We start from the raw sequence: 18,752 nt of genomic DNA, 5'->3' as shown, positions 1-18,752 counted from the left end.
CTAAGAAATTTCTGTATGTTTTCTATTATACTATGCTTGATTTTCCCACGTAGCAATAGCCAGAGTGTTTCTTCTTATCTCAGACATGTAACGTGCTGTAAATTAGAATCACTTCCGTAAGTTTTAAAAGGAAGCCTACTCCATTATTTTGTTGCCATATTGCATGGTGTCCCTGTAACATTACTGTTTATTTTTCCAATGAACCGTTCCATGTTTTTTTCCTGTTAGAATAAGAAGAGTTTGACATTAATTACAGTACTTATTCAAAGAGAAACAGTAGGATAAATGACTACAGGATAATCCTATAGTTTCTTACAAAATGTGACATCTAAAACTCATAACAATTCTTTGGATCCGATTTTCCAGTTTAGAAGGAATAGCTGAAGCATTTGCTTCTAGAATATTTGGTGATGTAGTTTATAAGTCATACCAATATCACCAAACCCTAGTTATATGAAAAGAGAATAAGATACTGATGCTAATGTAATCCTGAAGTGTAATGCTAATCCATGAAGTGTAAGTGATGGACATTAGAGTACATTTTTTCACACCTATATCTATCTGTACTAAATTTCTATATTACACAAATGGGTTGAAAATTTTAAAATTACCAAAAGAAAAATTTTATTTGTCATCATTCTGTTAAAAAAAAAATCTTTGCCTCCAGCAAGTCTGTCTTTCTGAAAACTTACTTTTAGCCAGCCACTCCATTACTCCTCTATGATGAATATTCTCATCTGCCGAGAGTTTGTGTCAGATTTCAACAATAATGATGCCAGAAACAATGAGATTTTTTTTTTCTTTGTTGCTGCAGCTGCACTAATGGAAAGATTGCCTCTAGCTGTCAGTTATGTGATGGCTACTGTTACAATGGTGGCACATGCCAGCTGGACCCCGAGACAAATGTACCTGTTTGTCTGTGAGTATTTTATAACGTTGTGGGCATTTTCTGATACGATTTTGCATGTACGTGGAATCCTCCTCTATTGTTCTTCTTTCTTGGAGTAATGCATTTTAAATGAATGTTTCATGGACATCTCTGATCAAGTATTGTCCCTCACTGGCTCACGTGCTCCAGAATCTCCTCCTTCATCAATTTGCTATTGATTTCATAAGGAAGAGCTCATTCAATTGTTAGCATCATACCCATTTCAGACCTTCATAGATCTTCAAACTTGGAAATGCCCGGGAAAATTTTCTGATTTCATTGACCTTACTCAGATGTGTGAAACCCAGACATAATCATATTTATGAATACTTTGGTACTTAAAGCCATTCTTTTCAAGAGAACTGAGGTAGCTTTCAAATGCATAAAGCTATTTGTTGTTTGTATCAGGTTTAGAGCGTTGTGTGATGTAAACCTCTTATGCCTCTGTCTCCTTTGGAATACATCAACTCAAATCTGGGTTTCTAAACATTTCAGAAGTACTGCAGATTCTCTGCTCTGGAGAAAATCTGGAAATTAATATTTTCCCCTTTCAAATACCTGATTGTCCAGAATGGACACTTGAAATAAAACCATTCAGTTTATGTGTCCTCTGTATTGAGTTTCCTTGATCACTGCTTGACCAGAAGGATGATGCCCACCTATGATCCACATCGGCGTTCTGTTCCCCACCTCGTCCAAGTAGCATGTAATGAGTGTGTATGAGAGAGAAGTGAGCGTACCTGAGAAAAATTTTGTTCATATGTTACGATCTCTGTATGAAATAAATTTGAAACTTATTTGGCAAAAAAAGTCCGACACTTTATTTAGCTGTATTTTACTGAAATTCTGCAGATGCTCTGTGGGGTTTAAAAGTCAGCGCTGTGACCAGAAAGAGAACCCTTGTGATCACTACTGTCAGAATGAGGGGATTTGCACTTTAACTGCGTTTAATGAGCCGAGATGCAAGTAGGTTTAACCTTCCACTTACCGCTGCGCTTTGTGTGACATCATTTCAGGCCACAGTTCATTGGTTTAAATCATGAACATCCACATGCATTTCACAGTGTATACTTAATCTCAGGGCTCATCTGTGTCATACACACTTAACCTTTGCTTCGCTCACCGACAAGTGTATGCACCACAGTCAGCTAGAGTGTCTAGAATAATAACTGAGGGAATGAAAATGCTCCTGGGACCGTTTCATAAAAATACATTTGCTAGAATAGTGGCTTTTAATTAGAGAAGAACACAAGCCAGTGTTTTTAGACTCTAGAACTATACTTTAAACTATATTTGGAATAGTAGTTTTTATTTAGTACCTGACTTTCCATTTCAAGTACTGATGAAATAATACATTATTTTCTTCCCAAAATTTTACTGGAAACTGTCTCACCTTAATCAGTAAGACTTATTTACAGGAGAAATAGGTGCATGCTAAAAACATTTCAGAAACTTCATTTCTTAATAGTTTAAATCATTCTTTCTTAATTCATTTTGTCCATAATGAATAAACTTATTTCCTCTGAGAAATTTTAGGGACCACCTTTGGGGTAACTATCAATGTTTATCACAATGGAAGTTGTTTTTGCATATTGCTTTTGAACTTTAGAGATGGGTGATATCTGACATCCTCCTTAATACCCAATGTCATGAATGGAAGCCCTGATTGGCACTGATAATAGCCCCATGTTGGTGTCTCAGAGTACTTAGGAATGGTTTTAAAGAACAATTCTATTAAATTCAGATGATTCATTACCAAAACTCTATAATTTTCTTCATAATGATCTATTTTGTTATTCAATAAAATGTCGTTCTTTAGACAATAGTTGAAAAAATATGAGCAGTGATTAAAATAAGCATAGAGGAAAAATTGATATTCTTTCATTTTTTTCTGGAAGATATTTGGACATGTTAAACCAATATCCATAAATAAAATACATCCAGGAATACCACTTTAAATATTTGTCTGTAAAATGTATATAAGCTAATCTGTTAAGGAATTGATTCATTTTTCAGGTCTTACTCAGGTTTAATACTTTGTGCAACTGAAGACAACGAGGAGACCCCTCGTTAGTCTTACCTCCACCCTAAATTCCTCCAGTCATTCAGCAAATTTTATAAGACCCTGAAGGTGTGCTAAATCCTAGACAAGTGAAGATGAATGAAATTTCACCGCCATCGTCAAGGAGCTCACTAATTAACAGGGTTAGATATTCATGTCAACTAATTAACCTATAATAATGTAGGTGTGAACACAAGAGAAAAGAGGCAGTGGAGTCGTAACAGGGCAAGTGATTTGTTCAGACTGGGAAGTGGGAATATATGGAAGACTTGATAGAAAAAGCAACCTTTTGTTGTTCATGTAGTTCGGTGAGGTCAGGAAGAGCACGCTGAAAAGAAAGAATAACAGAAGCAAAGACATGGAGGGGAGACAATGGCCTATTTGGGTAATTGTGAGTGGTTTAATATAGGTAGAATGAAGGATGACTTTAGAGTAAGGAGATAAAATTGGAAAGATAAATTGGAACCCAATTCATGCCAAAGTTAGGTGTTTCCATAGGATCCTGAAAAGAATGAGTAGCCAAAGAGATTTGAGGCAGGGGCTTGAGCTGAAGGAGTTTGCTTTTGAGGATAATGCTTGTTGGTACATAGAGGAGAGCCATGGAGATCAGCTACAGGGATCCTATCTCAAAAAGGCTGACGTTTCAGGTAAAAAGTGATGAGGGCTTGAACCTAGGCAGTGAAGGGGAGGGAAGAATAGTATTGGCGAAAGGTCCATGGATATTTCAGAGTTAGTACATCCAGGGTGATCTTTGGCCAAACATTTTCTAGATACTTAACGTTACTTCATTTTTAAGACACTGATGGTGCCTGCTCTGGGGCCAAGTCTTACTTTATCTTGTCCCTCTCTCACTCTTCTCAGGCAAAATACACATGACACTTCAGGCCCACCCTGCCTTCTCTCCACAAATAGATCTCAGGAACACAGTCTGTCCAGAGAATGCCTCTGTGTCACCAGAGTAAATATCTCACGTGGGCATAGCAGCCCACAATAGTGTTCTCTTCCACTTTTTACTCTGACCAGGTATCATCAGAAGCACCTGACCTTTTAAGGTGATAATCAGCCTATCTGATAAACTCAGCCAAGAAAAATACATTAACTGGAGTGAGTGGGAGCAAACACTTTCGATGTTTGTATATCTTTGTCTCCATCTCTATCTTTATTTGACTTTAAGGAAATCTTGTCTGTGCCTTGGTTTTCTAGGTCCTAAAATTTATTCTGATAGTAAGAGTAATGCTTACTGAATTCATCATATCGCTTGAGCCATACAGGAAGCATAGAAGAGATAATTGCATTCTGTTATTGTTCATTCATTAATTCATTCACAAAATATTTGTTGATAATCTATAATAAGTGAGACTCTGTAAATTTGGAAGAAGAGTTAATAACAGCTAAAATTAACTTAACAAATACTTTGTGCCAAGCACCATACTGAGCACTTGTATAAATTTAGAATATTATGTAATTATTATTATTATCTAGCTATTATCCCCACTTCGTAGGCGACCACACTGAGGTCACATACTAGGAAGTGATACCTGAGACTTAAATTGCGCCAGTTTGATTCTAAAGTCCTTGCCCAGGTTATAACCCTTATGCTGTACTGCTTCCTTCATGCTCTACTAATTCCAGTATGGTTCTCACTTTGGAAGAATTTAAAATTAGTTTTGAGTATATAAATGAGTTTCAAAAAATTAAAATACCATTTGACAATTGTTGTAACAGAAATATGACAAAAGTCTTATGGGAGAACAACCGAGTAGACATCAATTAGCGATTACTTGTAGGAGAGAGAAAGGCTTTATAGATGAAGTGATATTTTCACAGTATTTGAAAAAATGTGTAGTAGCTTTACAGGGGGGAAATGACAGGACACCTTTCTTGAAAGAGGAATAGCACAGAGAACAGGTCTGAAAATAAAAGATGAAGCTTGTTTAGAATAGATCATAGACTATGTGGCATAATGGGAGGAGAGAAGAATAAAGATGTACGTTGGGACAAGTTTGTGAGGTACATTTTGTTCTATGACACAAGAGTGGGTTTATAGAAAGCAGAGTAGAGGATTAAGGATGGAATCCTAGGAAACACCAATGTTGGATACTGTGTTATGGAGGAATCAACAAAAGTAAATGAGAAGCAAGAGCAGATCCTCCGAGTCAAAGGAGTAGAGAGTGTCAAAGAACATCAACTCCAGACAGTTCAAGGAGGATAATAATGATAAATAGTTTATTGGATTTTGCAATTAGGAGGCCATCATGAAAGATGTTTTGAAAACCCTATATGGCAGAACCCGGACTGTAGTTGGGTAAGTGAAAGGTGACAAGGTAGAGAAGAATGTGGATTCCTTTCTGAATGTTTGGCTATGGATAAAATGAAGGAAAAATAATGGTAACTTCAAGGGAAAGTGAGATCTAGAGGAAAATATTTTTATAACAAGAAGACAAGTGTTCAAGAGAACTGTTCTTTCATTATTTATTAAGGGCCTGCTGTTAAGGGACTATGCAGCATGGAAAGATGGTTCAGACACATTTTATGCTCGTGTTTCTTAGAATTGAAAATTCTAGAATACGGAAAATTTCCTAGTTTTACCTAGGATATTTGTAATTCATACAGTACTAAAATGTAAATAAATACAAATAAAATTTAATATAAAGTGTCTCTGATCGTGTGCAATATGAAAATTGTCCAGCTAAGAGAATATTAGAGAAGAGCCCTTCAGGATATTATTCTTGTGGTTGATTCTCCTTATAAGGGGAGATTTTTGGAAACACATTTTAGCCTCAGATTTCAATTGATAGTGGTCATGTATCTTTAATGAAAAGCTAGTACATACTGTTTCATCTAAAAGCCTTTAGAGGAAACAAAAATTGCTTGAAGAGATAAGACATAGTGCTTGCTCTAGTTCTGTTGGGAGTGCATCTTTCTTTTTTCGTAGAGTGAAAACTATTTGAATTGTACAGAACTTATACACATTTGGAAAGTCTATAAAGTATTCAGATCTATGAAAGTGACAGTTCTTTTCCACATAGAAATTTTATTACTGTATTCTTCAGTTTAAGGAATAGATTTGTTCTTTGAAAGCTTTCACTTCTGTCTCTTGATGGCTGTTTTTACTTATTACTATGTGTGGAGGAAAAAGAAAATGCCAACGAAAAGCCTGGAAAAAAAGAAAATCTAAGGGTTTTTTTAATGTCTATTTGGAAAGAGTTTGACATTTATTAAAGTAGGTGTATTAAATAATGATAAAACCAAATTTTAATAAAATTTAATGTGTTGGTTGTATTGTCACTATTTGTATTGTTAAATAATTTTTGCAGTGAGGTATAGAAATTATTAATATTGTGAAGAACAATTGAACTCAATAGCAAGTTAACTGTGTCTTTCTACTTCTAAGAATTCTTGCTACAGTCAGACTTTTATTTATATTGGGTTTAAGTTTCTTTAACGCATAGACCTACCTCCCCAGCATTATCTCCCACCCACAGTACATTTTATCCTCCAATAGTAAAGAAACGTTTGTAGCTACCCTACCTCTCTTACCACCACTACCATGCTTACACACACATGGGCACACACTGCCTCGCCCAGAACCATAGGACCATTCCACACCCAGATATCTTTGCTTAAACAGCTGACTGAACCCAAATAGCTCTCCAACGCTTTTTTCTTCCTAACTGTTACTATCCTACTATCCTACTATCTCAACTGAGGGATCATGTCTGTATGTGGCACATGGCAAGTGAAGAGTAAATATTAATTGACTTGAACTTAACTGAAGTGTTTCAAAAGAGAAGAATCAAATTTTAGTGAGAATATATACATTTTATAACATATATTTATATATATTATATTTACTATTTTAACATATTTATATGTGCTACAATACACATACCTTATTTATACATTTATAAATATATATATGTATATATATATATTATATTAGAGTTCTCCAGAAAAACAGAACCAATAGGATATATATTGTTTATATATATATATATATAGAGAGAGAGAGAGAGAGAGAGAGAGATTTATTATAGAAATTGACTCATGCAATTATGGCGTCCAAGAAGTCCCATGATCTGCTGTCTGCATGCTGGAGACACAGGAGAGCCAGTGGTGTAATGCAGTCTGAATCTGAAGGCCTGAGAACCATAGGAACTGATGGAGTAAGTCCCAGTTCGAGTCCAAAGGCCCGAAAAACAAGAGTGTGGATGCCCACGGCAGGAGAAGATGGATGTCCCAGCCCAAGCAGAGAGAGTGAATATACCCTTCCTCTGCCTTTTTGTTCTCTTCAGACCCTCAGTGGATCGTATGATGCCCACCCTCATTGGTGAGGGCCATCTTCTTTACTCAAGCTTCTAAGTCAAAGGCTAATCTCTTCTGGAGCACCCCACAGAGCACTCAGAAATAGTGTTTTACCAGCTATCTGGGCATCCCTTAGCTCAGTCAAGTTGACACATTAAATTAACTTACAGTCACCCCCACACCCACAAATGTGAGGTGTATATATGTGTGTAAATTTTGCTTTTTGTCACTGTTATGAGATGAATTGTGTCCCTTCTAAATTCCTATGTTGAAGTTCTAACCCCCATACCTCAGAATGGACTGCATTTGGAGATAAGGCCTTTAAACAGTTGATTAAGTTAAAATGGGGTCATTAGGGTGGCCCCTAATCCAATATGACTGGTGTCCTTATAATAAGAGGAAATTGGGACTCAGAGAGAGAGAGAGAGAGAGATCAGACACATGCACAGAGAAATAACAATGTGAACACACAGTGAGAAGGCAGCTGTCTGCTAGCCAAGGAGAAAGACCTCAGAGGAAACGACAGCTGGTGACACTTTGATCTCAGACTTGTATCCTCCAGAACTGTGGAAAATACCTTTCTATTGTTTAAGTCACCCAGCCTATGGCATTTTGTTATGGCAGCCCTAGCAAACTAATGTAGATTTTGGTGCTTGAGTGGCGTGCTGCTGTGGAAGTGACTTTGAAACTGGATAACAAGTAGAGGCTGGAAGAGTTTTGAAATACATGTTATAAAAAGCCTACATTGGCTTGAAAAGATTGTTGATAAGAATATGGGCATTAATGGTGCTTCTGCGAAGGTCTCAGAGAGAAATTAGGCACATGTTCTTGGAAACTGGAGGGAAGGAGATCCTAATTATAAAGTGACCAAGAACTTGGCTGGATTGTGTTCTAGTGTTTTGTGGAAGATAGAACCAGCAAATGATTAACTTGGATATTTAGCAGAGGAAATATATAAACAAAGTGTAGAAGGCAGGACCTGTTTTTTCCTTGCAATTTATAGTAAAATTTGAGAGGACAGAGATAAATTGAAGGAATTATTAAGCAAAAAGGAACCAGAACTTGAAGATTATGAAAATTCTCAGCCTATCCATGTGGCAAAAAATGAGAAAGTGTCCTCTGGAAAGAACATCAAGAGTGTCGTTGGACAATTATTTGCTATAAAGAGATTACAAGTGTGACTCATGTATCCGGTCAACCCTCTGAACATAAATACTGCCAGTTTGGACTGAAGGAGATGGAGACAGAAAAAGAAGAAGGAAGACTGTCAAACTTCTGAGATTTTACAAGAGGGAACAATAGAGCTACCTGCTGCAAACATGCATTATCCTTTGAGGAAAGGGAAGAATGACCCTGAAGGCAGTTCAGAGGTCAGCAGGGCTGCCACTGCCACCAGGGTTCCAGAGAGTGCAGGCCCAGGAGCAGGGCTATCTCCTCCGCAATTCCATAGGCCAGTGCCAACTCCTTAGTTTCAGCAGGCCGGGCTACCACCCCAGGGTCAAGTGAGTGAACTTCTGCTCAGGGCCTTGGTGTCAGAGCTGCTGCCCAGGGCCTCAGAAGTAGAACCATCACCCTCAACTGAGAGGACAGTGGGCCACCACCCCAGAGGGCCCAGAAAGAAGACAGAGCATCAAACCAGAGATTATTCTTAAGCCCCAATCTAATAGAATTTGGCTTCTTAGGTTTCAGACTTCCTTGGAACCTGTGACCCTTTGTTCTTTCCAATTTCTCTCTTTTGGAGTGGATTAAGAATTCAGGGGCTATTGGGATGAGGTGGATATATTTTGCATACAAGAAGGACATGAATTTTGGGAGACCAGAGAATAAGTAGTATGGGCTGATTTGTGTCTCCCCCAAATTCATAAGTTAAAGCCCTAACCCTTGGTGCTTCAGAACTTGACTTTATTTAGAGATAGAGCATGTAAAAAGGTAAAAAAGTTAAAATGGGATTGTTAGGGTGGGCCCTAATCCGATATGACTGGTGTCTTTATAAGAAGAGATTAGGATACAGGCACACCTTGGGGGGAGACCATGTGAAGATAGAGGAAAAAGACAGCCACCTACAAACCAAGGAGAGAGGCCTCAAAGAAATCGAAACTGCTGCCACCTTGACCTTAAAGTTCTAGCCTCCAGAATCGTGAGAAACTGAATTTCTGTTGTTTAAGCCACCAGTGTGTGTATTCAGTTATGGAAGCCCTAAACTAAAACAATCACCAATGCATTTAGGCTGGGAAATCCACTGGTGGCCACTCCATTAGGGACATAATATTTTTATAAGATTTCCCACCTTTCCACAGCCTCCTTTTAGTTATGAATCCTCAGATGCACAGCAATCCCTCCTCAGGCAGATCCATCCCACTGAAGACTAGGGAGGTATTGAAACCTACTACTAAACATCTACTGGGCATAAATCACCAGCACTTACGAACTCATGAAAAAATATAGCAGAAGACAACGAGGAGGTCAGGGATTCCTCCCCTTAGAACTCTTCCTTCTGTCATTTGGATTATGAATGCAAATTCAACCCTTTATTCTGCTCACATGGGTCTCCTGTATTGACAGTACCAAAGGGATCCATTTATTGGCAGGTATCATTACCATCAAAGTGAGACAGACAGTAAGGAAATTCTGTTGATTCCACAAGATAGAGTAGGTGGAAAGAGCATGCGTTTTGGAGTCATGCTTACCTGGATTCATATGACCTCCGCTTACTTTTGATGTGGCCTATTGACCTCTCTAAGCCTTAGGTTTTTCTTCTTTAGGAAGATGATTCTAGTTTGTACATATAAAAATCTCCATAGGAAAGAAATGTTATATGAGCACAGATAAGATTAGTCTGAAGACCTGTGTTCAGAGTCACTAGACCCTTTATTTCTGCTTGAGTTTGGCCATAACTATGGCTCCAGACTTACAACTAGCTTTTATTTTTAAATCTTGCTGGTGCAACACTGTGCATCTGGTCTTATTTTGGGTAATTTGCTGAAAGTTTTCTTGGGTATCCAAAACTCTAGCTCCTGTCTTTGGCAAGCAGCTGTTGGCTGAGATCTTAGCATTGTAGTTAAAGTAGCAAAGATTCAAAAACTCCAGATATGTTTTTGCATACACTGCATTTTTCATCTGACTTTTCTTCAGACGGTGATTTTAGTTTTTTTAGAAATTACTCAGGGTTCTTTATACTCCTAAAGTCAACTAAGTCTACACTTACACCGTTTGGACAGACCTTGATAAAGAATCATCTAAAGCATTCCTTCTCATGCTAGAATAAAAAAGCTCCTCAATGCCAAGTGTTTTTTTTTCATGTTATTATTTTTATTAGAGCATGGGTATTTATTTTAGAAATAAAATTATTAATTCTGATAATTTTTCAAAATATCTAATTTCCTAGTAATAACTAACTTCTATTTTGGTTTCTATTCTTTTAGCTTTTTATGCAAATATACATTTGCAGAGTATTATATACTAAAATGAGGTCATATGATAGACACTCATGTTATTTACTTTGCAATACATTATGAACATCATTCCACATCAATGTATGTAATTAGATGCTTTTATTCTTATTGGTCACCCAGTGTTCTATTGTCTGGATTTTCCCTACTTTATTTAATCAACCATATATCTTTCAATAATTAGATATTGTGTATTTTCTGGTCTTCTCTTTTGTTGTTTTTTTAGCTATTTTTCCTAGGATAAAATTATGTATGTAAATATCGATGTACTTATCTCATTAGTTTTCTAGGATTAACACAAAGAAGTGGAAATACTGGGTCCAAAATTACAGATTTTATGAGTCAAACTAGGTATGATTTGGGGCAAGTTACATTATTCTCTTTCTATCACATTTTCCCTGTCTGTAAAGTGATGCGTTTGGACCAATTATTCACTAATATGCTATAAAACTGTAAAGCACAATGTATTTAAATATGAGTCTCATTTTAATTTTTCTTTAGAACTGGTTTAAAATTGTGTCAGAGTCACAGCCCCAGATACAAATTCTCACCAAATTCCTCGAAAATACATAGGAAGACACTGAAAAGGCAAAGATTCCCATTAGCAGCAAAATTAAGAATAATAAAAAATCTATTGTTAGCACTATGCAGTAACTGAGGAGCTAATCATAAAATTCTTGGGTCATAATTCAATATCTATGCTTAATTTTTCTCTGTGGTTTTACGATTTATTTTCCTGATGCTTCAAAAATAATATACCAGGATATATCTAGGTATATAAGTAGCCTGTTTATGCCTAACTTCAAGAGAGATAATAGGCCTTTCTACTTCTTTCTTCTTATAACCCCTAGTCTAGTAGATCTACAGTCTATAAGAACTAGAATCCCAGGTGTCTGTCCCTTGATTTGTTCATACTTTGCCCTTTTAGATAACAAAAATACTGCCAATCTTCTTTTCCTGTATCCACTCATCAACAAATATTTATTGAGCACCTGCTATACACCAGACAGCATCCTAGGCATCAAAGGATAGATCAGTGAACAAGATAGACAAAAATATTGACTATGTAGCTTGCAGGTCAATGGTTATCTGTTATTGATGGAATTTGGGAAATATTTTTAAATTACTTTGAATTTAAATATAAATTAAAATACTTTGTAAAAATAGTTTTCTGTATAATTCATATTCTCTTTCAAAATAGAATAAAAAACCAAGTTTTTAAAGTTATTTGTATTGTCGAACAAGGCATAACCAAAAAATATCTAACTCTGATATTACATTACTTCTGAAATCATATCAATTCGGGTACTCATTGTTTTGAAAATGGCAATGTGGTAAAACTCCAAGATATTTCTTATAATATATATTATTGCTTCTTGCCCGTAGCAGGAACAATTCTCCATGTGGCCAAAAACAAGATAGCGCTGTTAGTTTTTATGTTTTACTTCTTCATTTCAAACAAAAGCTAAAAATAACTTGCTGTTGGTATTTTCCCCCAACTTATTATTTTTTTCCCTTTTAGTTTCCTTGTTGGTTTGGTTAGATTTATATGGACATCTGTTTTTTTGTTTGTTTTTGGGGAGAGGAACTATGGTTTTCCATGAAATTATCTCCTTCCAGTAAGAGGTTATGTCTGATTATTATTTTGCCCCAACAGCTTTGCCCCAACAGCTAGCACACATTCTGCATGTAATACGTGCTTAACCAATGTTGCTAAAAAATAATGTCTTGGCGCCTGTATTATATTGTGAGATCTGACAACCTATGATACGATCATGTTTCTATCATTATTGTAACACCACATCTTACTTCATTAAGAAATTTTCAAAAAATGCAAGAGTCACAAAAAAAATAGAAAAGTGATTCATTTTACCATTTTTGTGCTTCTCTTTCTCATCTTTATGGTGCCTTCTAAAATTACCCCAAAATTATTCCCAAGTATTCTGGCACTCAGGTTAAATATCTCTCTAAATAAAGAAGCCTTAAGTAAAAGACTTTACTTAAATAAAGGCTTAAGTTAAACAAAAAGAAGGCTTTAAATAAAAATAGGCTTAATTCACTATCTTAACTTATTGGGAAAATTTAATTTATTCATTTTTGTTCTCTCTTCTCCTTGCCTTTTGTGTGTTGTTTTTACTCTGGGATTCTCCCACAAAAATGGATAGAGAATAAGAGGAAAGTAGGGTATAGCCCTGCCCTTCAAGGCCTCTGAGTCTATTTGAGGGGAGAGTCGAGGAGAGAAGGAATGTGACATAGTCTCTGCGGGTTTGAGTGGTGTGAGACGAACAGTGCTGGTGAAGGAGTATTGGACAGGGAAAGAATTCGGAGGAACATAGTATGCTTACCTAAGAATTTGGAGTTCATTCTATAAGTAGTAGGGGAACACCGATAGCATTTGCAATATGCAGTATCACAGTCATGTGAATGTTTTGAAAAGGTCTTGACGACATGGTGCTCTGTTGGAACAAGAAGCCATGGATTTGAAAAAATAGATTTTAAAATGAATGTCAATTTGCAATGTAAAGGAAGACAAAGCTTTTTTTTTAGTTAAAAAAATCGCTTTTTGAAAGTGGTTTATAGGGCACAAAAAAGAGTCAGCTGATAGAGGACATTATATCTTGGGGTTCAGTCTGTTTTATTTGTTCACTTTTTCTTCTCCGTGCTTCTTTTGTCTTCTTAATATAGAAATGCTAACAGCATCTACTTCCTGAGATTGTTTTGAGGATTAAGAAATGTAATATATGTAAAGAACATAGGATATTCAGCATAGTAAACCCTTAAAAAAATGTAAAATCTTAAAACTGTTGTAATTGAGCAGACATAAATGATCAGAAACTGGTATAATTTGGGTTACTAGGAGTCTGAAGATAAAAAATAAAGTGTGGGCTTTTTAAAAAGTGCTTGTTATTGACAACAAAGCAAAATATGGCATAAATAAAAGATTAGTAGTGCAATGATAGTGGTAGTAATAGTGACTGGGAAGGGAATTATAATAGACAAAGCCCAGCTCAAGTCCTATGAGGGAGAGCAGACAAAGAAAGAGCAGCAGATCCGCCCTCAATTACCTTAGAAAACACACACAGACACTAGCATTACAAACATTTTTGAAATAGATTTTAAAAATGCAGAAAGATGCAAAGTGCATATAAAAGTACCAAAGGGACATTCATTAAGAGAGTGACTTGAATTAGGCATTTTGTCATCTTTCTTTTGTGATTGTTCCAAGCTAATTATTTTATTAAAAGTCCAGCATTATTTTCAAAGTCCTTGGGGGGAGAAATACATAAGGAAATGTACAGGTACTTGAGAAGCCTTTGTTGGGGCTTTTGGAAAGAAGATAATGAGTTCTGCTTCTGTCACAAATTTTAAAAAGGTAAGAATTATTCTTCTCTTTTACAGCAGCTAATTAGGGTCTTGGTTTCTCAAAATATTGGCCTTGCAGAAAGGGGACTCCATGATGTGCTCTTCACTAGTTCTTCTGTCAGGCTCAGCAGCTCTTCCATGTGGACCAGTGACCTTGTGGCCCCATAGAGAATACTTGAGTGGAGCCCAAGGAAGTTGTCATGAGTGATTTCAAAGAAATCACATCTTTTCATCAGGGGTATTGACCAATTCAGCTTAAGCAGCCTGTGTGGCCTGTATTTCAAGAGTCAGGTCATTGCATGTCCCTTATTTGTTTTCCGCCCCTTGGCATACTTTCAAAGCACAAAATATGAAATGTGCATGTCTTTTGGAGCAGTGAGGGCCTAGGAAAGCTGTCACATCAATATCTATTCTTTATGATCCCAGGTTACAAGTTGTATGTTGTTCTGGCTTTCACTGTCGTAGTCATGCCATGGGGAAAAAAAGAATAGACATATCACATTTTTCTGAAGCAGTTTAAAGTCCAGTTTGTGGTTTGAAAGTACAAATGGCACTGCTTAACAAAGAACAACTATTACATAGTTATATATCAAGCGGCCATTGTTACGAAGCTTTGATGTAGTCACACTATTTTCGCTTCATTTTGGGACATGTTCTTGGCCTTTAATATAATCAGTAGATCAGAACAACCAAAGAAACCAAACACAATATAACTGCATATTATTTTCATTTGTGTAATTGTTACCTCTTTAACAATTTAAATTAATTTTGTCTTTATTAGAATGCTGTCCCCAGATTTTACTGCTATAAAAAACAACCACAAATTTCAGATGCTTTTAACAGCAAAGATTTATTTCTTCCTCATGTCCCATGCTGGAACAAGTCAAGAAAACTAGATTAATCAACCTTCACCCGAGTATTTGATCCCAAACTAACTTTATACAATTCCAAGGAAAAGATCAGATGCATAAGGCTTAATCAGCAACATTGGTTTAAGAGTAAAAAATAAATTAGAAATGATTTATGTTATCATCACTTAGGGAAATGCTTTTTTTTACCTATTTCACTCTCTGATAGTAGCAGAAAGAAGCAAAAGGAGTATAGAAATTTAAACCTAATATTTCTTCCATTGAGCATACAAATCAGAAAGTATAATTATATTGATATTGGTGTGCCACATACAATCTTTAAATTTAATATTCATAATATTCTTTACCATTTGACTTAAATTAACTTAGATGATGTGCAAATTTTATATACATTACGTCATTTAATCTTTCAGGAAACCTGATTTTTTTTTTTTTACTTTTATAATGATCAACTTTCCTTGCACAAAAGAAAAAGAATGAAAGGAAGAAAGGGAGGGAGGAAGGAATACACGAAAGAAAGAAGGAAGAAGAAAAAAAATTGAGGGAGTAAAAAAGAAAAATATACAATAGAAAGATAAAATATGAAATAAGAAAGGAAGTGGATTTATTTATTAACGAAGTAAAGCTTAAGAAGCTAGATCTGTGAGAAATGCATGACAAAAGCAGGAGGTATTGCTGTCCCCTGTTATTATTAATTAAAAGACTGAAATGGGTGAATTGGCTGAAGATATATCCTTTGTGAGGAGGGGAGACTAGATTATAACACGGATATGTCTAATTGTAAAACTTGCATATGCGGTTCGTGTCACACCGTGCCAGTACTTTAATTTCAGACGATCATTTAACTTAATTGATTGAATCAAATTACATTTAATTACATATTTGTTTGTTTGTTTTTTATACAAAACTGGTTTCCATGTCAAAGTACGCATCAGGCAAGCACCATTGCAATTGTTGTTGTGGAAAGAAAATAAACATTTCTTAGTTGATCGCATCCTGGGACAAGAACTGAAGGGTATGGCACATGTATATGACACTTCTATGTATGTATGTGTATTCATATATGTTCAACCATGCATCCTCCATGCCATCATGCGTTCATTCATTCATTTGGTCAAAGAGCAAATGTACTGATTGACCACATATTGATTGAATACATATTGACACTGTGCCAGACACTGTTCCAGAAATGAGGAACTACAAAGTTGAATACTAGATACTCTCTACGTTTAAGTAAATCACAGTCTAACATAGTCAGAGGCAAATGCATATTTAGATATTTGTGAAGGCATATATACATAGAGAAATTAGAAAAAAAGAGTGTACCATATTTATCATTGTATGTTGATCAAATATACAGATGTGTAGAACTACCCCCAAATTGCAGCTTTCTCCATAATGTAAAATATTACTGTAATATTTTATAGCATTTTAGATTTGTTGAAGACATTTGTCTCTACTTCCTAATCAATTTTTAGACCATTGCCTGCATAAATCTTCTCACCTTGAGGCAGAAAAGTAGTCTAACACTTGGATTAGGGAAGAAGTATGTGTTAATGGGCATCTTTTATCATAAGGCTTCACACGTTTCCATCTGCAACATGTTCCTATAAATATCAAGGGTTTTATGACTAATTAAAATTTATGCAGCATAGTGAAATTTGTTCATTTATATTGAAGCTTGACTTTAGCAAATCATTCTCAATTTTTCTCATTTACTCTTTTTTTGATTGCTTGTTTTGTTTTTAAACAATTAAAATTTTAAAAATCTTTTGAAAGTGCATGTCCTAGATTTTGAAGAAAACTGAATGGTAGAAATTGGGAAATTGATATCGGTGTTAATCCAAGGTCTCTTTATCAATTATAAATGTTTGGTTCTGGAAAGCTTTGATGCTACATTTTAGTGGATATGTAGAAATCTTGTAACTAGAACAAAGGCCATGCTGCAGTACCAGAAAGGAGATAACCATTTCTAAATCAGAATCATTTTTCAATGATTTGGGCTACAAATTAAAATGGCTGACACCAATATCTCAGCATGTCAGCACTACAACTGAGATTGAGTTGAATATTTTTAGAGAATTAGGGTTATGTATTGCACTTATAATGGCATTCACACACTGAAGTCCTGGTAATAACACTTCTTGATATCCGTATCATTGCCCCAAATATCTGTAGGATTAATATACCTTAAACAATACTTAATAACTACAGTTGGGTACATCAGACATTCCCATCATAATTTGATTCACATTTCACCACTCTGCACTACAGAAACCCCAAGAATTAGGAAGGCCCTTTATTAAGTTTTTATGGGAAACTTCTTTATTGGTTACTCTTATTTTGTGCTAAAACATAAAATATTCAGGTAGCAAACTAGTTACTTTGTCTGCATGGCATGAAGCATAGAGGTTTCCACCCACTTTCCATGGCTCAGTATGTTTTGAAGCCAGTTTTGGAATTGGCCATTCATCTTGGCATCATGTAGGTAGAAATTTCTAAGGGGGTTGCAGCATATGTTGTTTTTCTTTCTACCTTTAGGTATATAATTGTAACTACTGTTTCTAATGTAATAGCCTACTTTATGTCTTCAATTACATCCACCATGATACTTAATACTAATTTTATGATTATTCCTTCTCTCTTTCAGTTATTGCATGTAATGTATTCAGTTAAGTAGAAATCATCTACTTACTCTAAAAGAAAACCTTATGCCTTTTAGATCTGCTTTCAATAAAATTTCCTGGAGAATATCTAGATGGTAAAAGTTTTCCATTACTAGAGATTTCATTTTTTTTAATATTTATTCAATCATCATTTCACACTTCAGTGGCCATTTTTGCTCAAATGACCTGCATAGACTTTTATGTTTAACCTTTTTAACTTAAACCAGCCAATCTTAACAAATTTCCTTTTATGGATAATTTCTTAGCAAACTAGATTTCATCTTTTCTTTCTTATTTCAACCAACTTCTTAAGTTAAATCACATTAAATAATCCATTTTATTAATTTTATTTGTATCATGGCCACCTCTTCAAGTGAAATTTCTCATTAATTTTTATTTCTCCTAAAAATACTGTTAGTCAGAGTTTATTGAATATCTCATTATTTTTTTTACTTCATCACCTTAACACTTCTCAGAAATCAAGAACTCTTTCTGACAAATTCTCTTAATATTAAAGTAAGATTAGTTTCATCTTACTAATTTTATCAGTAGTAGGCAACACAATGATTTAATGTAATATTTTAAACCTAGGCATTATTATATATTACTATAGAGTTGAATCACATATGCTTACTACAACTAACATAAATACAAGGTATTATCTTAAACTTTTTGAAGATAACAAACCAGAGTAGGACCTAACTATTGCCATGTAAGAAGTAACAGTCAAATTTAGAGAGAGAACAGTACTGAATAAATGAAAATTGTACTACCAAGCTGTATATCAAAAAATACCAAGTGAGTGAAATATAGAGTAAATTCTTGTGAAAGTTCAAAATCGTACTGAGTAATAATACAGATGAATACGATGGATCTTTAAAGATATATTAGACATATCTACAGCATTATGGAACCAACACAAAAATATGAAGTTGATATCAAGAAGGTTATTAACACCCTTTAATAATATATCCCTCCCTGTCACTGCCAGAGACAGAATATGAGGCATTACTGACCATAATTCTGAGCCAATGTGGTAATTCTTACAATGTTACTACTTAAAAAAATGCATTTATTTTCCTTTGTTCAGAAAATATTTTGACTTTCTTA

At 35.2% G+C, this 18,752-nt stretch overlaps 1 protein-coding gene across 4 annotated transcripts in view; it reads left to right on the top strand.

Moving 5' to 3' along the window:
* The window catches only part of LRP1B (LDL receptor related protein 1B), a 1,824,397-nt gene that overhangs the window by 1,784,486 nt on the left and 21,159 nt on the right, over positions 1–18,752 (top strand). For 3 of the 4 annotated variants that reach the window (XM_023622537.2, XM_023622536.2, XM_070241834.1), the window contains 2 exons: positions 815–919; positions 1,781–1,894. In XM_023622537.2, coding sequence (XP_023478305.2) covers positions 815–919; positions 1,781–1,894 — 219 coding nt within the window. The remainder of the gene's footprint in view (positions 1–814; positions 920–1,780; positions 1,895–18,752) is intronic. The other variant, XM_070241833.1, reaches the window with a different exon arrangement.

This window comes from Equus caballus, chromosome 18 (genome assembly GCF_041296265.1).
Source record: "Equus caballus isolate H_3958 breed thoroughbred chromosome 18, TB-T2T, whole genome shotgun sequence".
Classification (NCBI taxonomy): domain Eukaryota; kingdom Metazoa; phylum Chordata; class Mammalia; order Perissodactyla; family Equidae; genus Equus; species Equus caballus.
The sequence above is the reverse complement of the archived record's forward strand: the minus strand, read 5'-3'. Positions and strand labels throughout refer to the sequence as shown.